The 22,808-nt window shown below is 40.9% G+C and overlaps 2 protein-coding genes across 7 annotated transcripts in view; one reads left to right on the top strand and one right to left on the bottom strand.

Annotated features, from left to right (window-relative positions):
• The window catches only part of RTN4IP1 (reticulon 4 interacting protein 1), a 43,321-nt gene extending 27,896 nt beyond the window's left edge, over positions 1–15,425 (bottom strand). Inside the window, exons 1-4 of one of the 2 annotated variants that reach the window (XM_027601957.1) lie at positions 14,741–15,425; positions 8,615–8,766; positions 7,770–7,838; positions 6,747–6,871 (exon numbers count right to left, since the gene is read on the bottom strand). In XM_027601957.1, the coding sequence (XP_027457758.1) occupies positions 6,747–6,871; positions 7,770–7,838; positions 8,615–8,766; positions 14,741–15,023 (629 nt within the window). In that variant the 5' untranslated portion in view covers positions 15,024–15,425. The remainder of the gene's footprint in view (positions 1–6,746; positions 6,872–7,769; positions 7,839–8,614; positions 8,767–14,740) is intronic. The other variant, XM_027601958.1, reaches the window with a different exon arrangement.
• Positions 15,426–15,475: 50 nt separating this feature from the next.
• QRSL1 (glutaminyl-tRNA amidotransferase subunit QRSL1) overlaps positions 15,476–22,808 on the top strand; it is a 33,367-nt gene continuing 26,034 nt past the window's right edge. For 4 of the 5 annotated variants that reach the window (XM_027601953.2, XM_027601954.1, XM_027601952.1 and 1 more), the window contains exon 1: positions 15,476–15,643. In XM_027601953.2, the coding sequence (XP_027457754.1) occupies positions 15,620–15,643 (24 nt within the window). In that variant the 5' untranslated portion in view covers positions 15,476–15,619. Of the gene's footprint in view, positions 15,767–22,808 lie in introns of all 5 variants that reach the window. The other variant, XM_027601956.1, reaches the window with a different exon arrangement.

The following is a 22,808-nucleotide window of genomic DNA, read 5'->3' as shown; positions in this document are numbered from 1 at the left end:
TTGGCGTACTGAATATTCTAAGCTAAAGGAAGTTAAACAGCATGTACAGGAAGGACTCCCTGACCGTCTTCCCTGAAGCAGGTCATAAGACCCACAGGTGAGAAGTGTGCTCCTATACCTAGAGGACAGGGACATCCGTATCTCCAAGACAGAAGGGTACAGCCAGGAATCCGAATGAACGGCCTTGCTAAATTTCCCAGTTGACTATGCTTAGCTCATACCTTCTGATCACTTTTTTTTTTTGGAAGACTCTTCACTCTTCATCAAACAGCATAAAAACACTCAGGCTTAACCACTTCTTTAGATCCTCCTTTCCTTATGAGGGTCTCCCATCACATAAAATTCGTATTAAGGGAGTGCCTGGGTGGCTCAGTCGTTAAGCATCTGCCTTCGGCTCAGGTCATGATCCCAGGGTCCTGGGATTGAGCCCCGTATCAGGCTCCCTGCTCCGCGGGAAGCCTGCTTCTCCCTCTCCCACTCCCCCTGCTTGTGTTCCCTCTCTCGCTGTGTCTCTGTCAAATAAATAAATAAAATCTTAAAAAAAAAACTCGTATTAACTAAATTTGTGTGCTTTTGCCTTTTTAATCTTTTGTTACAGGCGATCCAGGCAAGAACTTAGAAGAGTAGAGGAAAACCATATTTTCCTTCCAATGAAGCGTAAGCTCCAACCCCTTTACTTACACAAGACCCTGAGAGGAGCCCTAGCAAAATACTTGCGTGAACATAGATTTTTGTAAAATTTGCAAAAGATATGCTAATGAAGGATGGCAGAATATGCTGCCCCAAAATATACCACTTTGGCACAAGGATTATTTTAAGCTGAAGGCAGCTAAGAAGCAGAAACAAGAAAGCACTCTGCCCTTCCTCTGTAGCCTAAAGCAGGCCATAAATTGATAAAGGTGTACCTCCTCTCCTAGCTACCAGGAAGGACAAAGGTTAATCCCCAGAGATAACATTAGACCCTTATCAGTGGAAAGGACACCAACTTCAATCTGTATAACAAATTTTACCATGCATTTCCTGGTAACCTCTTCACAATTGGCCTTCCCTACCTGTTTCTCCTCTTTTGTCTTTAGCCAAAGATGGTATTTTAGCCTGAACTCTATGCTACCCATATGAGTGCATTTTCCCCAGGTATCTCATATACCTGATGTATACATGTTAATAAACTTGTTTGTTTTTCTCGTTAATCTTTTATTACAGAGGTCTTGGAGAATTCAGAAAGGTAGAGGAAAAATGATTTTTCCTTCTCTCTTAACCACAATCAGTTAAAATTTCTGTCTCTTTCCATTTCTACACCCTCCATTATGCTTCCCCTCACAACAAGTAACATCAGATTTGGTAGGAGGGAAGCGGATTTGGAAATACAAATGGTTTGGGTTTAGTGGATAATACTGATGGGGTTCATAGTCCTTTCTGAGTAGAGTTAAGTTATTGCAGGCTGTCCTGGCTTAAGAATGCCTTCCAGGAATATTCCTACTTGCCACTAAATTGACACAACAGAGCATCAAGAAATTATTGTCTTATTAGGTAAGACTAAGTATTATGGTACCTAGCACTAGATTATACAGGTAGTGAAGGAGGAAAATGGTTAAACAAGGTTTGAGATATACAGAACCAGAAGCTTGTCTGTAGAAAATTCTTCCAATTATGAGGCCTGTAAAAACTTACAATATGCCACTAATAAAGTTAATTCGTAGATCAGGACCCACAAAATGGAGGCCACCCCAGTGGCCTGGCCCACACCATAAATCTAAACCCAAGTTGGTCTGCACTTACAAAGAATGCATCACTGTCAAGGAAACCTAACACCAATCACAATCCTCCAGCTCAGCTTTAGCTAGTTTGCCTTACCCTAGAAAACCCGCCCTGCTAGCCTTATGAGGAAATCACTGCCCTCCTAGGCAATCATGCCATTTCCATGCTGCCTCTTCTAATGCCCTATAAAACTCACTCTTGTCCCAACTCCCTCAGGAAGAGTGTTTCATGCCTGTGAGGCACTGTGCTCCACAATCTATGCGTGCTTTTCCCTCAAGGATAAATATGTGGTATTATTTTTGACATCTGACACCACCACAGGGAAGACCTCAACCACAAACTAGTAAATGAGGGTTGTCAATTAAAATGCAGAAGTATTTTAGGCCTATTCACTGCAGAAGAAAACCTGAAATTCCTTGAAATCTTACAGCCCCCATATTCAAGGAACTTGGAAGACATTCCCCTCCCCCCACCCCACCCCCGCCCGGTTTGCCAGCCCTCCTAAATTTTACGGGACATGAACAAGGACTCGCACTGTGGAGGGGAAGGCAGCAGAGTTTGGAAACAGTGTCAGGTTTTGGCTGAAGGGAAATGCCAGTTAGCAGACGTTAACAATCCAGAGGAGGAGTCGGCGTGGCAGGCAGGCAGTCTTGTCTTGCACCCGTGGAGTTTAAAATACAAAGGGGATGTCTAACTGAAACTCAGCAGAGAGGCTAGGGTAAGAAACAGATCTGCAAACTACCATAATAGGAACAGAAGCTGGGAGCAGGTGAGAGACCTCTGGGAGACAGAGAGCCGTGATGGAGTGGACACGGGGGGAATGCAACAGTGAAGGGCTGGAGAAAGAGAGAGTCCTCTAAAAATTACAAGAAGTGGTCAAAAAGGCAGAAAAACTAAAGGAGGTTGGTATCCTGAAACCATGGTAAAAGTGAGTCTTAAGTAAGTGGTCAGCAGTGCCATCCATACACTTCAGAGAGGTGAAATGCTAAGAACTGAAAAAGATCACAGGGTTGGCCACTTAGTCAGCTGATGGGGCGGGGGGACGACAGGACACAGCCGCGGCTCACTGGCAAGGCTGGAGGCTAAGTTACAGCGCCCCGAAGAAAAGAGGGCTTTTGAGCTTCACAAGATAGTACCCTAGTCACCCAGAAAGCTCATCTGTAAACCACAAAGTGCCAGGAAAGAGTTTCCTACTATTCCTTTAACTGAGCCCTCCTGGGGCCCCAGCAAAATCGGTCCAGAAGCGGAGGCAAGACTCATTTGCATCACACTGGCCAGAGCCTCCACCCTCACTCTCTTCCTCCCAGCCACGCGATTTTCTTCCAGCAAGTAAACTGCTGAGGTTTCTTTCTTCTTCCCCTTACCCTTCTAACCATAAGTCAAGTGCAAATGAAAACCTGAAGTCCACAGGGGCGGTGGGAACGGAGAGTGCGGGGAAACAGGTCCGTGGTGGGGTACAGAACAGGCAGAAGGCATCTGAAGGAATGAAGCTGTATTATAATTACCATGTAAGCATAGAGGTTGGGGGAGGGCGGTAAACCCAATAGTTTAAGTTGGAGACTGTCTAATCTTTAAGAGAATTAATCAGACACCCAATTTATAATTACGTGACAAAATTTTACTGTCATAAAGGCTAACCTCAAATAAGAAACAGTAAAAAGCATTTCTAAATTCACTGCATTGAGTTTCAAGTATACACAATTTAAAAGTGAAATTTATTTTGTGGAAGAGGAATGGTTCAATTTCTAACACTTTCTAATACTTCTGTCAAACAGAATAAAGTACAACTTTCCCAGTAAAAGATGAATTTCAGGTAGATCATGAAATATTCAAGATGTACCATGACACTACCAATAAATATAACCATCAGACTAAATGCTTTCAAAAAATATCTGGCGTAACCACTTTTTAAAACATCTCTATCATCTTGAGAGCCCTATGTTATCTATGTTTTCCAACTTAATAAATCATGAAGAAACTATGGATGGGCTGGTAAGAAAAAAAAAAATCATTGCATCTGACATTTTCTAGTGATATCCAAGTGTGCGCAAAAATGATCTATTATGTGACATCAATATTAAACTATCACCTTGGTTAACGGATGCTCAGTTATTGCGGGAATACAATTATATAACAAAAAGGGAAAAAGGAAACACACTGAACCCTTATCTTAGAAAGCTTTGTTTTAATTTGAAAAAGCTGTTTGTTATAAAGAAATCCTATAAAATCTTCCACAGTGCTGATGGGTGTTGTTTTTTTTTTTAAATTAGTTAGAAAAATAGACTATTAGCCCTTGTTAACACTGACCTGCTTTATTGCAGACTAAAACATGCCTTAATGTCAACAGCTGATAGAGAATAATTATGTCTTAGAGAAACCAAAATACGCTCCACCATTCACCATGAATAGTCAAACTGAAAAAAGCCACTTTGGACACTGGAACCTCTGAGTTTATGTATAATAAAATCCCACTTTAGTCATAATTTCTTTTTTTTTCGTGGTAGTCATAATTTCTTCATGCAAAATTTTTTTATAGTAGGTTAAGGTGCTCACACCTCTCATTTGATTCCCACAAATAAGGAATTGGGAAAGGTAGACTATTATTATCACTCATGTGTAATAACCTCAGGAATCAGATTTCCTAGAGCACCGCGGGCCAAAGCTCTCACTTCCACTTGGAACAAAGGCATCCCACAGGTCAGGTGAGAATGCAGGGGCCTCAGGATCGGAGCTAGTGAGGCTCTTTACAATGGATTTCACTCCAGTTTGGTTAATATGTGGCTAAATCAATGAACACCCCCAACTCAATACACCATGTAATCACCTTATAGAGTAGAAGCTTTCCACTTTTCAAAGCTCCCCTAACAACCGCCACTGTCTTCCATGCAGCACCCTGGAGGAAACTGCACGGAGACCAGAAATGGCACGCCCAGGTCACCTGATGAGTCAGCAGCAGAGCAGAGAATAGGACCGCGGGTTCTATTTCCCCAGGTCTAAGCATTTATTGCTTAAACAGAAGATAACACAGTACCAAAGAATAACCCACAAAACCAACAGTAAAATGGGGGCACAGATTCATGAATCTGAGAAAAGACAACTAGGGTGATTTCTAAATTGTTTTCTTCTAGGTACTAAAAACAAATATGCCTGGAGAGCCCTGACTGACAAAAGGAATGAGATTTCTCTAACCATAGCACATGGATGGTCATGCAGGCATGAAAAATCTAATTTTTTTTTTTAAAGATTTTATTTATTTATTTGACAGAGAGACACAGCCAGAGAGGGAACACAACAGGGGGAGTGGGAGAGGGAGAAGCAGGCTTCCCGCGGAGCAGGGAGCCTGATGTGGGGCTCTATCCCAGGACCCTGGGACCATGACCTGAGCCAAAGGCAGACGCTTAACAACTAAGCCACCCAGGAGCCCCGAAAAGTCTAATGTTTTTAAGGAAAAACACAATAAAGCATCATTGTCAATGCAGAGCCTACAATAATAATAAAGGCCTAAAGCCCTGAATTTTGCAAGGTTATTAACGAAGACAGACCATTAGAAAAAGCTATGTGGCCAGACTAATTTAAACAAAGTAGTTGACCTAAACCGTAACTTCAAAAGCTTAAAAAATAAACAGGGTTGACCTTTAGAATAAATATTTGCCTTGAATTCTACAATAAAGGGTAACAGCTCATTAGATGAATCATCTTCACACTGCTTTCAGAAATACAGCTATTAAGCTTTCATTAAATTCAAGCCTTTATAGCCCAACACATTAAATGTAAAGTGTAAGGTTTCACAACAGTATAGTTATTTGACCTGTGCTAATTCATAGTAATCAAAAAACTCGTTTTATTAAAAGTTGACCTATAGATCTCTCTCCTTTATCACAATCATTAAGGGGTTCTTAGTACCTCGCCAAAAAATAAAATCAGTTTTCCCTATCATGCCAACTTTCTAAAACACGAAGAATACAGTCTCACCGTTAATAAGAGTAGCCACCGTTGATTGAGTGCTTCCATGGGCCACAGCCTGTGCCACTAGTTTTACTTGTGTTTTCTCATTTAACCCTTAAAACTCACAGAAGAGAAGTGACTGAGGTGGGCCCCCCAGCTAGAGAGCAGCAGAATCTGGATATGGACTCAAGCATTCCTAAGACATTCCCACTCCCTGTGCTGTTGCTAACTCAAACAGTAAAGACCTTGAAGCACAAGAATTGACCTAAAGGATGCCAAGCATTAAGCCTAAGAGGACTCCAGAATATTCATCAGTGTTTTGCAGTCCCTTTATATCTGGTCTTCACAGAAATCTGCAAGTCAGAGAGCAAATCCTAGCAGAGGTAGGGGAAAAAAAAAAAAAGAAAAAACACCTGTACCTTGGCATCATTCCTTAGAAAATGTATAAAGTGATGCTTAAACCTTTTCAAGAATCTAATCAAAGCTATGGATCTTCTTTGTAGAAATTTACATAAAAATTTGCATTATTTTACGAAGTTCAGACTCACGAAGTTCAGACTCCTGAAGTTCACCTACATGTTTCCATTTAAAAATTCCCCATTTGCTTGGGCTAAGAATCAACACAATGAGGTTAAGCAAGTACAAACTGGGGGCATCTGGATGGCTCAGTTGGTTAAGCATCCAACTCTTGGTTTCGGCTCAGGTCATGATCTCCAGGGTGTGAGATCGAGCCCCACGTCAGGCTCCGTGCTCAGTGTACAATCTGCTTGAAGATGCTCTCTCCCCCTCTTCCTCTGCTCCGTGCCCCCCCCCCCCCGCCAGCTCAGGCACTCTAAAATAAATAAATCTTTAAAAAGAAAAAAAAGAAGTACAAACTGACACAAATAAGAGTTTTTTTGGAGACTGTTTTAAATGTTACCACAACTCTGCTCATGCAAGTGATCTGATGTGAATTTTAATACCCTTCTCACAAATCTGCTGCAAAGAAAGACCTTACAACAGAAGGAAAGAAGGGACGTTTAGATGACACAGTTGATACTTACTGTTTTCCTGTGCAATTCTTGTCATTCAGGCCGCCAACCTTGTTTATGGCAGACCAGGCTGTGAGAGCCACATAGGGCAGAGAGGCAGCTTGAGTATGAGTGAGTGATTTAGGCTTGAGAGAGACCTAAATTTGAAGACAACAGTTAAAAATAAGCAATGACGTGCAAACCTATGAACACAATTAAGTATATTTATCTGCATAGGAATCCAACTACTTTCAGAGATATGTCTGTAACATTCTGCCAGGTTCACTGTTTACTGCATACCCTATTCCAGGATTAGTCCTAAGGAATATTCTCCTAATGACTCAACCTGCCTCACAGAGGTTCAGTAATGTTTTATAGGCTACATTATCAGATAAAGCTGCTTAATTCTTCATAAAGAGACCACATTCGATAATCCCATTAGTTCTGACTACACCCAGAAATAAATCCAAGTAAACCTTGAGCCCTCATAAACTCATTCTAATTTGTTTTTGAGATCAGCTGCTTCCTTTACTCCCATTTAGTGGAAGATAATCTTTCCAGATTTTCTCTAATCTCAATAATACCCCTTTTTCCCTTCCTGCCCTCCCCTCTATAGCCAATTTCCTCAATGTTAACCCCTTTCTCTCTATTCAAATTGTCAGGCCACCTGACTGTATTTGATCAGACTGTTTTTAAAGTTATTTGAAAAAGCCTGATACTCCCATGCTTCTGTTGATGATTAACCGGTATGCTCCATTTGGTATATTTGGTTTCAACTGCTTATTCTGGGTAAAACTGAGAAACACAGCAGGGTTTCTAGATCTCACTCCAAATCCCTGCTCCGTGAGACAAAGAGCCGCTTTGGCAGGCAGTGTTACTAAAGGACATCAAATACTTTTTTTACTCTTTCAAAAGTTCCTATTCTCTATCTTAGTTCTTTCAAAACTACCCATAAAACACAAACCTGATGTGAAAAGCAACCAGTTATTTCAGAGATATTTGTCAGTCTTTGTTTATACTTTCTAATGGCATTTCAGCACGGAGTTGGGGAGTTACCTCATTCCCACTGACTACAACAAACTCTGACAGGGTGCCTTGTTTCCAGGGAGGAACTGCAGCCCAGACCTGAAACACACAGCTTCATTAGAAACATTTTCTGACCAAAGTTCGGCATGAGGGCTTTCCCCCATACAGACCCCACGCTGTGAAAAAGCACAAGTCAGCAACCCATCAAGTGAGAGTTATTTTCACATAACATAAATGTAGTACTTAGTATGGTTCTGAGTTTATCAAGTCAAACCACACTGGAAGCAGATGCTAATAAATCCTACCGTATTTAAGGACCACTTAGAGTACCAGTAAGAGCACAGTGTCTGGGGCTTGAATACTGGCCCTAGCACTTCCTTTACGGCTGGGCTTCCTCATCTTGTAAACTGTGCCTAAGTGTACTTACTTCATTAAGGATTAAATGTGTTATTTTATGAAAAGCAACTAGAACAGTGTTAACTATTATTATGAGCTCAACTTTAATTTCTTGGTATAAAAGTTCAAAGTGACAAGTGACAGGTGATTATACCAAACTTTAGCTATTTTAAAACCATCTAACCTAAAAGGTAGAAATTGTCATTTAAAGACTTCAAGGAGAAAAAAAAAAGTTGTCCCAATCCTACATATTTTAAAGTCTTCCAGTTCTTAAGCACTGGATTTAGAAAGCTCAAGTACAGTCAAGCTCTTTTGGAATTGTTTGTGAAAAAATGTAACAACAGAACCAAGAAAATGAGGGTTCTACTCAAAGCTCAGTCAGTATATTGAAGAAAAAAAAAAAAAAAGGTCAAGGATACAGAAATCCTTCCAAAAGAAGCAAAATGAAATCCACATATTTAGAAAAAGAGTTAACTCACCTCATCTCCCGGCTTGAAGTACCTCACATCGAGTCCACATTCCATCACCACACCAGAGACATCCCGACCCAGAGTCAGGGGAAATTCTTCTCCTTTGGTTTTAATATGTAAAGGATCACGTTTCATATTTAAAGCCGTAGCTCCATAACCACCTGTGAAATACAATTTATCGGTTTCCTCCAAAAGAATAAAATTCTTTAAAAACCACTAGTTACACGCCAGATTCTAGATCCTCAAGATGTAGATTATAAAATAATCAACCTCACAATTTTTTTCTTCATAACACTCGAAAGCACAAAAACAAGGAATGTTGTTCTTTCCAAAGAAAATTACTTGGAAAGTTATAACCACTCGTTCATCTAAAGCTACAATTGCTCAAACGGCCTGCAGAAATTTGGTATTTCCTTTTATATAGTTTTACTTTATTCCTTGAAGATGGTTTCCTTTATTAATTCATGAACTTGTTAAATAACAAAATCATTTAGTGCCAAGTCTAGTGAAGAAGATAAATGCTTGAGAGGGAGACAAACCATAAGAGACTCTTAATCTCAAGAAAGAAACTGAGGGTTGCTGGAGTGGAGGGGGGTGGGAGGGATGGGGTGGCTGGGTGATGGACACTGGGTGGGGTACGTGCTATGGTGAGCGCTGTGAATTGTGTAAGACTGATGAATCACAGACCTGTACCTCTGAAACAAATAGTACATTATACGTTAATCTAAAAAAATAAAAAAGATAAATGTTAAAGCTGTTTGAAGTTAATAGTATCAAATACTGTATCCATGTCTAACCTTGGTCTAGGAATAATGTTCCCCACATCCCAAAAATGCTTCCAGAGCATCTCTGAAGTAAGTGTATAGATTCGTGAGTGGGGGTGAAAAAAAATTCGACTACCTCTATACTGATGGATAATAAAGCAGTTTATTTGACTTATATCTTTATTTTTTAAATATTTACATAAATATCAGCTAAAAAGAGCCGAAAACATTCTAATCCAACTTTTGTTTCAAATAGATTGGCTATCTACAATAACCTAAAGTAGTTTATTACAAGCTTCAACATATAAAATGACTTTTCTAAGACACAAAATTATGTTATAGCCTCTTCCGCTTGAGATTTCTCTGAGAACAGAGAAACGAGCTAGGTGGGGCTCTCCAAGATAAGCACTCTTTCCACCTTTCTTGTCATGTACCACAATTTATGCTCCGAAATCACTAACCCACTCCGTGAGTTTCCCCTTTCCCCCCACCCACCCTCAGAGGTGGCACATTAGATCTTAAGGATGAGGAGAAACCAGCAAAGGAGACTGAGAAGGCCTGACCAGCGCAGACGGGTGCTGAAGGCCATGGGAACAGGGTCATTTCAAGAAGTCAAATGCTGGGGTGCCTGGGTGGCTCAGTCCGTGGCTCTTGGTTTCCACTCACATCCTGATCTCAGTGTGAGATCGAGCCCGCCCTGGGCTCTGTACTCAGCAGGGAGTCTGCGTGAGATTCTCTCCCCTTCTCCCTCTGCCCTCTACGCCTGCTCATGGACTCTCTAAAAATAAATGAACCTTAAAAAAAAAAAAAGTCAAATGCTGAGAGGTAAAACAGTTTTTCAGATAAAGTCAAAAGATGCCATACATTTTTTAAAAAACCAAACCGAACAGCTGATCCAGCAACACAAAGGTCTTCGGTGACCGTGATGGCAGTTGCTATGGCCTGGACTGCTCGAAAGAGAACGGGGAAGGGAGGAACTGGAGACCCCAGACCGTTCAACTTTCTCAAGTAGATTTTCCCTATGAAGGGGAGCACGGAAATGAAACAGTGACTGGAGGGGCACAGGTGAGAGGGAGACAGGATTTTTGAGTGTTTTTTTTTTCCTCTTCTTTAAGAGGGGAGAAACAACAGCAAGTCTGAGTGCTAATCAGAATGATCCCGTAGAAAGGGAAAGACTGATGATACAGAAAAAGAATTTCTGAAACAGTGCTCCTCAGTTGATGAAAGGGGATGGGATCAGGAACCCACGTGGAAGGTTGGCCTTAGACAGGAACAAGGAAGTTAATCCATATAGCAGGAGGAAAAGGTAGACGATACAGGGGGAGAGGACAGGTGGGGGGCTTGCAGTTGTTTTTCTAATAAAAAAAAAAAAAAAAACCAAGACACATGGGAGAGAGTGTTTAAAAAGTTGGGATAGTCCCAGAAAAATCTAAGCTGATGGCCATCATGCCAATATTACATATTTGCCATCTGGCTAGTTAGGAGTACACCCCCCATCAGGGGAAAAAACAACTTCACATGTAATACTCACAGAAGTCACGTTTCACTTTTCCTGTCTTACATTCCTTTTCCGTAACTAAAACACAATTAAACAATTACTCACTGAAATTCCTATGTGGTGTGAGCAACAAAAGCGGGTATTTAGCCATGTCAGAGTGTAGCTGTGGCTTCAGAGCTACAAAGAAAAGGCTTCAGGGCGCCTGGGTGGCTCAGATGGTTAAGCGGCTGCCTTCGGCTCAGGTCATGATCCCAGGGTCCTGGGATCGAGTCCCGCATCGGGCTCTCTGCTCCATGAGAGCCTGCTTCTCCCTCTGCCTCTCTCTCTCTGTCTCTCATGAATAAATAAATAAAATCTTTAAAAAAAAAAAAAAGAAAAGGCTTCAGTCCTTTCTGAGGTACAGCGCCTGCAGGACAAGGTTGCTCAAGTTTTTTTTTTTAAGATTTTATTTATTTGAGATAAAGAGCATGAGAGGGAAGAGGGTCAGAGGGAGAAGCAGACTCCCTGCTGAGCAGGGAGCCCAGTGTGGGACTCAATCCCGGGACTCCAGGATCATGACCTGAGCCGAAGGCAGTCGCTTAACCAACTGAGCCACCCAGGCGCCCCAAGGTTGCTCAAGTTTTGTTGGTCAACTGAGTAGCCCTGCCTCACTCACCTTTGGTACTAGCCCAACAAGCCGCAAATCCAGAACGCAGCTGGTAGTGAGCGAGAACCTGCTTGGGGACACAAATAATTGGGGGCCCTTAGGAGCTTCATCCCATTGTTAGAGGTTGCCAGTTTAACTGACTCAGAGTTGGGATGATTTGGAAAATCCTAAGGTCATCAATTTCAGACTTTAATCCCATCTAAAAAAAAAAAATCAATGATTGTTGGTATGATGCTGTTGGCTATATATTTTTTTCTATTTTAAGATTATTCATTTATTTAGCCATTTACATGATTTATGATTTTATGTCCAATAACAGTGGCTATATCCAGAAAAACAGACTGGCTTCATAGGTCCTTGCATTCTTGTTAAGGGAAATAACGGCTTCCTACAGTTTATAAACTTCTACTCATTATTTTATTTCTGCAAGCTACCAATTCAGGCATCTCCTGCAACAACAATCACATTCTCAAAAAAACAAAACAACCCATGAGCAGGAAATATAACCTACAAATAATATTACTGGATTAAGTTATAAAAAACTAGTAAGAGGTCTCAAAAATACCATATAAAAGTAAAACGTGTCACAATATTACATTGTTAAATAGCAGCCAAGAAAGTCGAGATCCAGGCACCCTACTGAAATTAAAATGTACACAACAAATTGTGTATATGCATTCAAAGAAACTAAAAGTTAATAGATCTAAAAGACAAAATGTACAAATTACTCAAGGTTAGAACACCACTAACTTTAGTTTGCAATCTTAAGTTAGAATGAAAATAAAAAATGACACAAAAATAAAGACTGAATGACAACTACATATGTGAAGTGCTGAAACAGGTAGTGGTTGGTAGAACATGGGATCTACCGTCAAAGGATTTACAGTCCAAGATGAAAAAACATACTGATCATTGGGTATAAACCCACCACTTAAAGACATAGCCTATAAAAAATAAATTATCTTCATACCCAATGTAAATGAATAAAGTAAAAGCACTATAGCCAACAAGCAGTAGCACCTCTTACTTCAGAGCAAATAAAAATACAAATGTGGATTTCATGGGACAATCATAGTTAAGACATTCCAATTCATCCTTAATAGGAGCTTTCTAGCTATAAGCACTTTAAGAGTCCAAGTCTTTCCTCAAACCCCTGCCCCACAAAGACGTGTGTAATAGCTATTCCTCACACTGCCTAGATTGGCACGGTCCAATAGAAATATAATGCAAGCCACATATGTCATTTTAAGTTTCCCTAGTAGCTACTAAAAAATAATATTAATCTTAATATTTTATTTAACATATTCAAAATAGTATCAGGTCAATGTGTAATCAATATAAATTAATGATATTTTACATTCCTTTTTTCTTACTGTTTGAAATCCAGTGTGTATTTTATACTAACATCTCATTTCAAACTAGCCACATTTCAGTGGCTTGACACTCACCTGTGACTAGTGGCTACTATATTGGACAGCCCAGGTCCAGATATAGTCACTAAGTTAAAAATAGCAACATTAAAAATTGGAGTCAAAAGACCTACAGACCAAGGGGTGCCTGGCTGGCTCAGTTGGTAGAGCGTGCAACCCTTGATCTCAGGGTTGTGAGTTAAGCCCTGTGTTGGGTGTAGAGATCACTTAAAAATAAAATCTTAAAAAATAAACAAACCTGAAAACCGAGACGCTGGACTTTTTTTCCCTAATCCAGCAGTTCTGCAAGTTTTTACATCCCCAAGATCTTTTGGAGGAGCCTAAGAGGTTGGTTTTTTTTGTTGTTTTTTTTTTTTAAGATTCTATTTACTTGAAAGTGAGAAAGAGTTAGAAGCAGAGAGCACAAAGGGAGAGGGAGAGGCAGACTCTCCCCTGAGCAGGGAGCCGGATGTAGGGCTCCATCCCAGGACCATGAGCTCATGTCCCGAGCCGCAATCAAGAGCTGGCCGCCTAACCAGCTGAGCCACCCAGGCGTCCCTTTATATCATTTTATATTTCTAACCTGATTTAATTTTGTAATGTTACCAAAGGACTTTACTGCATTTTTAAATGAATAAAAATTTTAAATTTGCTCTTCTGATTGCTAATAAGGTAAATACTGATAGCTATAACTCACACAAACAAAAGCCCATTGTAATTATCAAGAGGGTAAAGAGATCTTAAGACCAAAACACTTGAGAACTGACACCCTAATCATCACACAGCTCCTGGAAAATAGGAGGAAAAATGCAAAAAATTTCAGTCTCAACACTTTCAAACTTCTCCACGAATTTTGCAAAGTGATTCATTCTATCATTAATTCTAATTTTGTAATTGGTTCATATAAACCAAGAAATTTAATTAATCACACATAGTTCACATACCGTAACTATTACAAGGCAATCTGATAAGAACTCTAAGTTACATACAGGCCTTCAAAACAGACCTACAGTTTAATTTAACTGCATATCTCAGCTTATTTATAACACGGAAGTTAACTAACCAATCATCCCAAGATTTTTAATTTTTTCAGAAGACATAGGTGAGGAATATTTGTCATTTTTTTCCCCAAAGTTAAATTCACAAGTAGTAATCAGTCTTTTCAGCACTGTACTAATTGCATGGTGTATATATTAAGGACTATAGTGCTCTCCAAGCTTTGTCAATATTCCCCAGCAGAAATTAAGATAGTAACATTCCCATTTAGGATAAAGCATACAGGAAAGGGTATTTTAACTGCAGAGGCAAAATTCAACAGCAGAAATGAGGAAAGTACTGTGACCATATCATATGGGGCACCTGCCCTGCTTTGCGCACTGCACCAGTAAAGATGTGAATAGTGGGAGAGCAAAGAATTATTATAAAAACGCAAATTCCAAACTGATGTGAAAACATAATCATACCTCCAAAACCTGCAACAGCCCTCAGAATACCACCAAGTTCCCAGGAGAATAGAACAAAAAGTAAGCTGTGGAACCCAAATTAACTCAAATTCCAATTTACATTTTAAGGAAGAATGGAAACATTTCAAAAGGTGTATTTGCTTATATTCTGCAAAAGACTAAAGTATACCATGAACATTACAATTTCAAAAACTTGGCAAATAATATCCGAGATACTGTCAAATACCTAAGCTATTCCTTCGTGTTAACCAAATAACTGTAGTCAAATAACAAGTGAATTTTTAAAACTGATCCCTGATGAAATTCTGAATTTAAAAAAAAGAAAGGTAAGGAGGAATGTCTTTCGAAAACTTACTTCTCATATTAACATCTATAGGATTTACACTTGCAGCGTGAACTTTGATAACAACTTCATTTGGATAGTGTATGACAGGTATCATCATGTTCTGAGTAAATCGAAGCACGTCATTCTTCCCGTATCTATCTATCACCCAGGCGGGCATGACAGTGCTCCTTGAAGAGGTAGTACTAATCTTTCCAACTAAAAGTTTTTGTACGGCGTGGCTTCTCCAGAAGCAAACCGCAGTACATGCATTTCTTCCAAGTACACACGTCTTCAGAAATTCCATCGTAAACATCAGTTGAACTGCGTGCCCTAATTAAAATGCATTTAAATGGGATGGAACTCCAACCCCTGAATCAAACACACTGGCCGATCTGTGAATTCAAAAATGAAGTCAGCCTAACTAATGCAGCAAATGAAGGAAGAAGAATATGGAATTATTCTGCTCTTCCCATCTGAAAAGCCCCAATTAACGTTCCAGTCAATATTCTGTTCATTCTCCTCCTTCCTCACATCCCCTCCCCTTTGAAACGCAAAAACAAAACCCCTAGAATCCAGCCCTGTCCCGGGAGCCCCCAGCAGGATAAGCTAACTCCGCTCGAGACCCAGACGCCACAGAGAATCAGAGGCTCCCCGATTCCCTCCGAGACCCTAGCCCGAGTCTCCTTACGACCCGCTCTCCTTCGTCGCAGGAGTTGCTTTGCGGCGCCAACCAATCGCGTGCAAAGATCATTTCCCCGAGCTGCAATTCGACCAATCTAAGTACTCGGTGTTGAAAGGTGCAGTGACGATCAAAGATGGCTGCGCCCATGTGATCCCGGCGCGGGTGTTGACCTCTCTTATTCCTCCTTGTCACCTGGGCCTTGTGGTGGCAGGCTGGGCACAAGGACCATGCTGGGCCGGACCCTCCGAGAAGTGAGTGGAACTGACTGCTGAGGGCCCAGGGAGGTCAGAAAGATTCGCGGATTCCGTGGACAAGGAGCCCCCGGGTCTGACCCGCATCTAGGTCAGCCTCGCCGTCTCCTTTCCTGGATCTGGGTGGGTGCTTTAGAGCTTTGGGGCCTTCAGCTGTACTCCCTGTACCCATTCTGGAGTTAGGACTTCAGCAAGGGAGACTTAGGCAGCGCGGAGCTGTACTGTGGAAGTATACACCGGCTTCTCAATTAGACGTTGCTAAGGCTTGGGTCAGACCCCTGATGGATGGCCTCTCAGAATGGGCTCCGCCAGTCCACTTTCAGTCTCCTCCTGTCCCCGACGCTCATCTGACGCAGTCCTCGCCAAGAGGCTCAGCAGACCTGTACTTTGCAAAATACAAACGAGTAATTTTTAGTTCCCCCCCCCCACCCCCGCCTGGACATATTCTCTGGACTTATCTACGACTAAGATACTAATGATTCTCTCACCGGTGTCTTCCTGTCCTAGACATCATTTTTAAACTCTAGGCTAATATTTGTAAGTTCCCTCTGGACATCTCTTCCAAATGCCCCATAACCACCTCCACTTAATTTAGCCGAAGTTGACTTCAGCATTGTAATAGGACCACTTCTTATCTCTCAATCTCCACCTTAAAAAACAAAAACCTGATTTCTGAATTCTTAATATTCTCTTTTTAATGGCACAACTCTTATCCCAGTTGCCCTTATATTCTTTCTCATTTGTCATATCCAATAAATCACTAAGCCCTGTTAATTCATACCTCCAAATTTATGTCTGGAAGTTGTTTTCTTCACTTACTCTCTGCTGTTAAGGCTTCAGTTCGTGTCCCCTCGCTTTCTGGCCCATATCTCTCAACCTTGAGAACTGTCTGCAGGCCCACTCTTATAAGAATCACATCAGGTTCTTGTTAAAACCACAGCTCTGTCCCACTTTGGTAGCTCTGTGATTTGAGGACCAGAGGATATGGTTTAACCAAAGCTCCAGGTGATTCTGCTGACAAGTAGGGGTTGAGGACCTAGCCTGCCTTCCATCTTCCTGTTGTATCTTCACCTGGGAAATCTTCCACCCCCCCACCCTCCATATGGTAGCCTTTTAGAAAGCTATAAATTATCATAACTTAAAATTGACAGGCATTTAATAATAAATAGTCCTTTCCCAAAATACATTAGTATTTTACCATCTTAATATGGTTTCTGGCCACTACTACATATTTCTGTACAGTAAATTCCTCTACTAAAGAATCCAATTTGTTCTTAAAAAAAAAAAACCCACCAAAAACTAGTTTTAAAATGAAATACAACCTATAAAAATACAGTATTTCCTTTCTCTGCCCTTTCCCCCTTCAGCACCCCCTCTTTTGTGCCACCTCTTTCTGGTGTTGTTGAATGAGCCCCTGTGAGGAAACAACTTTTGCCTCCAGGGGGAAAAAAACAGGAGAGCTGACCTAAGGTACCCAAGAGGTTGCCTGAACAGGATTACTTTCACTTAATTACTTCTTTAACAAATATTTGTTGATGCCTACTGTGCACAAAACATTATTTGGTAGTCATTTTCCCAGCCCAAAAAATATCTTCTCTCCGCTTTGTATTTTTTCTCATCTCATTGTACATCCCAAGTTCTACCAATTAGAGATTATTTTAGTACATGTTCTTTTAAATATATAAAGATGCCTTGCAGGGTCGAATGATTTATTCACCCATTGTTGTGAGTTACAGTAGTTTAATAAAATTTCTCTCCATCACATACTAGTTGATATAATCAATTGAAAAAAGGGAAAATTTGCTGGGGAGGAAATTTGGTAGAAGAGCTGGAAACTAGAGTTTTGAGGCAATGTTGGGGACCTAAGTGAGGCTTAGAGTAACAGAGGGGGCCTGGAAGGAAGCACTAAAAGGAGGTAACATGCCAAATGGGAGGTAAAAGTCCTATTTCTCAAGTTTTATGCAGGTACATTCAGGAAAGAGGAGGAATCTCACTTTCACCTTCCTCTTTTGTGGTATCTTCCCAGTGTTTCTAGGAGCCACACATCAGGCTAATATTAATCCTAAAGTTATTAATTATATATTGAATAGGCTGGTTGGGGGTCTCCCTAAGAACACTTAATTATTGTTTATGGGAAAACAGTTTCCAAATTTTAAATAACTCAGGTATTCATTCATTCAACTAACGTTTAGTGAGCACCTCTGTGTTCCAGACACGGAATTAACATTGAAGACAATCAGAAGTTCCTGCCCTCATGAAGCCTGCATTTTTGTGGGGAAACAGGCATTAAAGAAGTTTTTTTTTTTTTTAGTAAATAATATAATCACAGGTAGTATAAGTACTATGAAGAAAGATTAAGCAGGCCACAGTGTGAGAACTAGCGGGGGGAGCCAGATGTGTTGGAGGGGTCAGGAAAGGTTTCTCTGACTATTATTAAGAGATCTAAAGGATATGAAGGGGAAGCTAGGGGAAGGCCTGGGAGAATAGTATTCCAGGCAGAGGGAACAGTAAGTGCAAAGGGTCTGAAGCAAGAGCAAGCTTGACACATTCAGGAGTTGCAAGAAGGCCAGCATGCCTAGAGAAGTGTGAATGAAGAGGAGAAGAGTGGGATATGAGGTTAGAGAGATAAACAGGAGCCAGATCATGGAAAACTTTAGGCTGTGCTGAGTGTGGATTTTATTCTAAGTGTAATGAGAAGCCTCTGGAAATTTGTGAGTATGTGGATATGATTTGATTTAAAATTTAATATATTTTTTAAAGATTTTATTTATTTATTTGAGAGAGAGAGAATGGGAGATAGAGAGCACGAGAGGGAAGAGGGTCAGAGGGAGAAGCAGACTCCCCGCTGAGCAGGGAGCCCAATGTGGGACTCGATCCCGGGACTCCGGATCATGACCTGAGCCGAAGGCAGTCGCTTAACCAACTGAGCCACCCAGGCGCCCTTGATTTAAAATTTAAAAAGCTCCTTCAGGTTATTCCTAAAGATATGGTCTGTAGGAAAGCAAGCGAGGAAGCAGGAAGATCAGTTAGAAGGCAAGAGATGATGGCAGCATAGATGCGGTGGCCATAAAGATAATGTGAAATGGGATTGCTTTTTAAGTTAGGGCTTGCTGATGGATTGGATACAGACTTTGAGGGAAAGAGAAGAATGAAGGAGGATGGTTAGATTTTTGACCTGGGGAGTTGGGAAAGTGGTAACATCAAGATGGGGAAGAGGTTTTTTCCCCCCATTTTTTTTAATTGAGGTATAATTGACATAGAACATTATATTAGTTGCAGGTGTACAACATGATTTGGTATTTGTATACACTGCAAAATGATCACAATAAGTCTAGTTTTTCCCCCGATCACCATATAGTTACATAATGTACAATATTATTGGCTCTAATCACCATGTTGTACATTATATCCCCATGACATTTATTTTATGACTGGAAGTTTGTATCTCTTGTACCTTCTCCCATTTGCCCATCCCCTAACCTCCCTCCCTACTGGCATCCATCAGTCTGTTCTCTGCATCTATGAGTTTTGTTTTGTTTTTTAGATTCCACATGTAAGTGAAATCATAACGGTATTTGTCTTTTTCTGACTTGTTCCACTTAGCATAGTACTCTCAGGGTCCATCCATGTTGTCACAAATGGCAAGATTTCTTTTTTTTTTATGGCTAATATTCCACTGTATATATACCACATCTCCTTTATCCATGCATCCATCAATGGACAGGTTGTTTCCACATTTTGGCTACTGTGAATAATGTTGTAATGAACATAAGGGTGCATGTATCTTTTCGAATTAGTGTTTTCATTTCTTCGACTAAATACCCAGAATCGGAATTGCTGGATCATATGATAGTTCTGTTTTTAGTTTTTTGAGGACCCCCATACAGGAAGGACTCTTAGGAAGCATATTTGGAAGGAGGAAAGTTATCAAGACTTCTGTTCTGGGCATGTTAATTTGGAGATGTCTGCTGGCTATCCAGGTGAAGAAGTCAATTAAGCAGGTGGCTATCTAGGAGTTGGGAGATCAGAAAAGCAGCTAGGTATGAGGATTGTAAAGTGGCCAGAGTATAGAAGATAATAAAAGTGTGTTGCCAGATAAGAACACCCAGGGAGCTGAGTACGAAAATAGAAGGCCTAAAACTTTCCAACATTTAGTCAGCAATAGGAAGCAGAGCCAGCAAAAGAGACGTGAAGGAATGGTCAGTAAGGCAAGAGGAACACCAGGTCTTGGTGTCCTGAAACACAAGTGAAAAAGCTTCAAGAGGAGAGTGTTCTCTTAAGTTGAATGCTGCTGAAAAGTACTTGTAAGATGAGGACTGAGCATTGACTGCTGGATTTAGGAATGTGAGGTTGCTAGTGATCCTGATGCAATTCCTTGAAACATTGGAGACAAAAGCATGAATGGAGTGTGTTAACAGGTTCCAGTCAACTGGACACTCAGGCCCCCAGGGCTCTCCTATACCTTCAGCATTTATCAAAACAATTCTTTTTAAAAGGTGGTTCTTTTCCTAAGTGAACTTCTGATGCTCTCTGTAAAGTTAAGAGTATAGTGGTCCAGAGCATGGGGTTTGGAAACAAGAACAGGCCTTGGTTGAATCCCAGCAGCTCGGCTACTTTCTAGCTTTGTGACCCCAAGCAGGAACGTTAGTTTTTTATCTGTAAAAAGAAAATAAGAATATCAGCCCCTCATAGTGGATATAAAGATTAAATGAAATAGAAAACATCGGTGGGTGGGGGATGGGTGAAATAGATGATGGGGATTAAGGAGGGCACTTGCTGTGATGAGCACCGGGTGTTGTATGGAAGTGTTGAATCATTATATGGTACACCTGAAACTAACAGAACACTGCTAACTATACTGGAATTAAAATACAATTTTAAAAATCTTGAAAAGAAAGAAATATAAAGCTTCTAGGATAATGCCTAGAACTAAGTGCTATTATTGACATTAATTTTGTTATAGGGACAAATTTACTAAATTATATGTATTTACAATGATCTCTTCCCCTAGTTTCTAAGAAGAGTGTCTCCTGAGGAAGATTTCTTAATTTTTCTAAGAAGGCATATTATTTTTCTCTTGCTGCCTAACAAATTAATATAAACTTTTTGGCTTAAGATAATCCTATTATCATCTTACAGTTTCGTGGGTCAGGAGTCCAGAAATGGAGTAGCTGGGTTCTCTGCTCACAGGAGTCTCAGAAGGCTGAAATCAAGGGGTCAGCCAAGGCTGTGGTTTCATCTGAAGCTCAGGGTCCTCTTTCAACCTCATTGGTTGTTGGAAGACTCTGTTTCTTTGCAGCTGTAGGACTGAGGTCCCCATGTTTTTCTTGACCATGTGGATGGTTGAGCAAATAAGCTGAGTGGACAGGAGGTGTGGGATAACTAAAACTGGGGCTTCGGAGGTTATAGAGATACTGGTAATGATGTAGTCTGAGCTGAGTTGGTAACTGGGGCAAGGTGAAGGAAAAGTTTGCCTGAAATGAGGTCAAGAACCGAGAGGCCGGGTGTCAGTGTACGTTACTTGAAGTCTGAAGTCAACCAGAATAACAGCAGGAGCAACTGTAAAGATTAAAGGGAGCTAAGTGCAAAAATCTTCAATGAATGAAAAGGAGTGCTCGGGAGACGGTGGATTCACACCCCAAGGAGAGTGATATAAGCTCCTCTAAGGCCTGTACTTCAGCTGAGCTGGGATTTTTGAACGAAGAGGGAAGAGGGGGGCATTGAGGAATGAGGAGGATGCCTGCCTGTACATTCTCCCTGACTCTGGTCCATGGTGGGTAGAAGCTAAAGCAGTCTTCTCTTGAGAAAGCTGCAGGAAAAGCAGGGGTCTCAAGGAAAAGCCTACTTTCCATTAGAGAAAAGTCAGGGAGAATGAATTTGGTTTAAAAAAAAACTCTTATAGTTGATTTCATCTTATATTCCGCTATGCCACCTTCAGTTTTGCCCCAGGGAAGCTGCACTGTTCTATTTCACACTCCTTATGCTCAGGCCATTCGAGCTAGTTACCATCTTTGTTTTCATTTCCCTTCTCCAGTTCTCTTACTGACTTTCTCAAATCTGGATTTCCTAAGACTGGTCCTAATGAAGATCAGCACCATTTAAAATGAGTGCTCCTGGACAATCTCATTTCTTGCCCTTGTAACCACAACTGTAACTCATTTCCCTTGTATTCTTACACCAGCTGGCAAGTCAGGAATGCCTGAGGATAGTAGGCATTAGGAGACTTGAGGGGAGGCAAAGAAAGACAGGCATAATTTTCTTTATTACCAGTTTGGCCATGGCATAGCCCAGCTGCTCTGCCCCTCCCAGGGCCCCTCCCCCTGCCCTGCCCCTCCTTGGGTCCCTCCCCCAGCTGTCCCTTGGCGACTCTTTCCTCCTTTTATGCATCAGCCTGAGGGGACCTCTCCGTGGCCTGTTGCCAGTGCTTTAAGCTCCCCTAAAACTCTCAGCCCTAAGAATACCGTGCTTTGATGATTTAATCAACAGCTGAGAGCAGATGATTTGCAGATTTTCTCCTCAAATGCAAGCTCCTGTTGCTTGGTGGATGTAGGACACCTGAAGATGCAGTCAGCTCAGAGGACAGACTGAGCTTGCTCTAGCGCAGAGAGAGATAGTGAAAGAGCATGTGTTATGACCTTCCCTTTACCCTGTACTGCTGTGTGGCTTCGGACAAATCACTAACCTCTCTGAGCTTCAGTTTCTGCATCTGTAAAATGAGGTTAATAAAATATGACTTACATGGTTGTGTTAAGGTGAAGGGAGGTAGTAATGCACGTAAAGCAATAGTATCCGGCTCTTGGTAAATACTCAATAAACATTACTCCACCCATCCACCTTCTCCCCAAGCCCCCATCTCATCCAACTCTGTTCAGATAATCTGCAAAGCTTTGGTGTCATCTTTGATTTATTGTTCATTGCTTTTATTTAATTAGTAAGTACTTATTATTACTTCCTCCAGGAAATATTAAATAGTCATCACTTCAGGCTTCACTTACTATAAACATATAGATTCTGGTCACTTGTAATGCAGTTTATCTTAACACTTTGTTTACTAGCCTTTCTAATGCATCCAAGACAGGATTGCGGGGAAGTTTGGTTTTAGTTTGCTTTTGAACCCATATTTTATAAGCATTTCTCTCAATTTGTAGTGGCTCTTACTCGAATT

The sequence above is a fragment of the Zalophus californianus genome, chromosome 7, assembly GCF_009762305.2.
Source record: "Zalophus californianus isolate mZalCal1 chromosome 7, mZalCal1.pri.v2, whole genome shotgun sequence".
NCBI lineage: Eukaryota > Metazoa > Chordata > Mammalia > Carnivora > Otariidae > Zalophus > Zalophus californianus.
The sequence above is the reverse complement of the archived record's forward strand: the minus strand, read 5'-3'. Positions and strand labels throughout refer to the sequence as shown.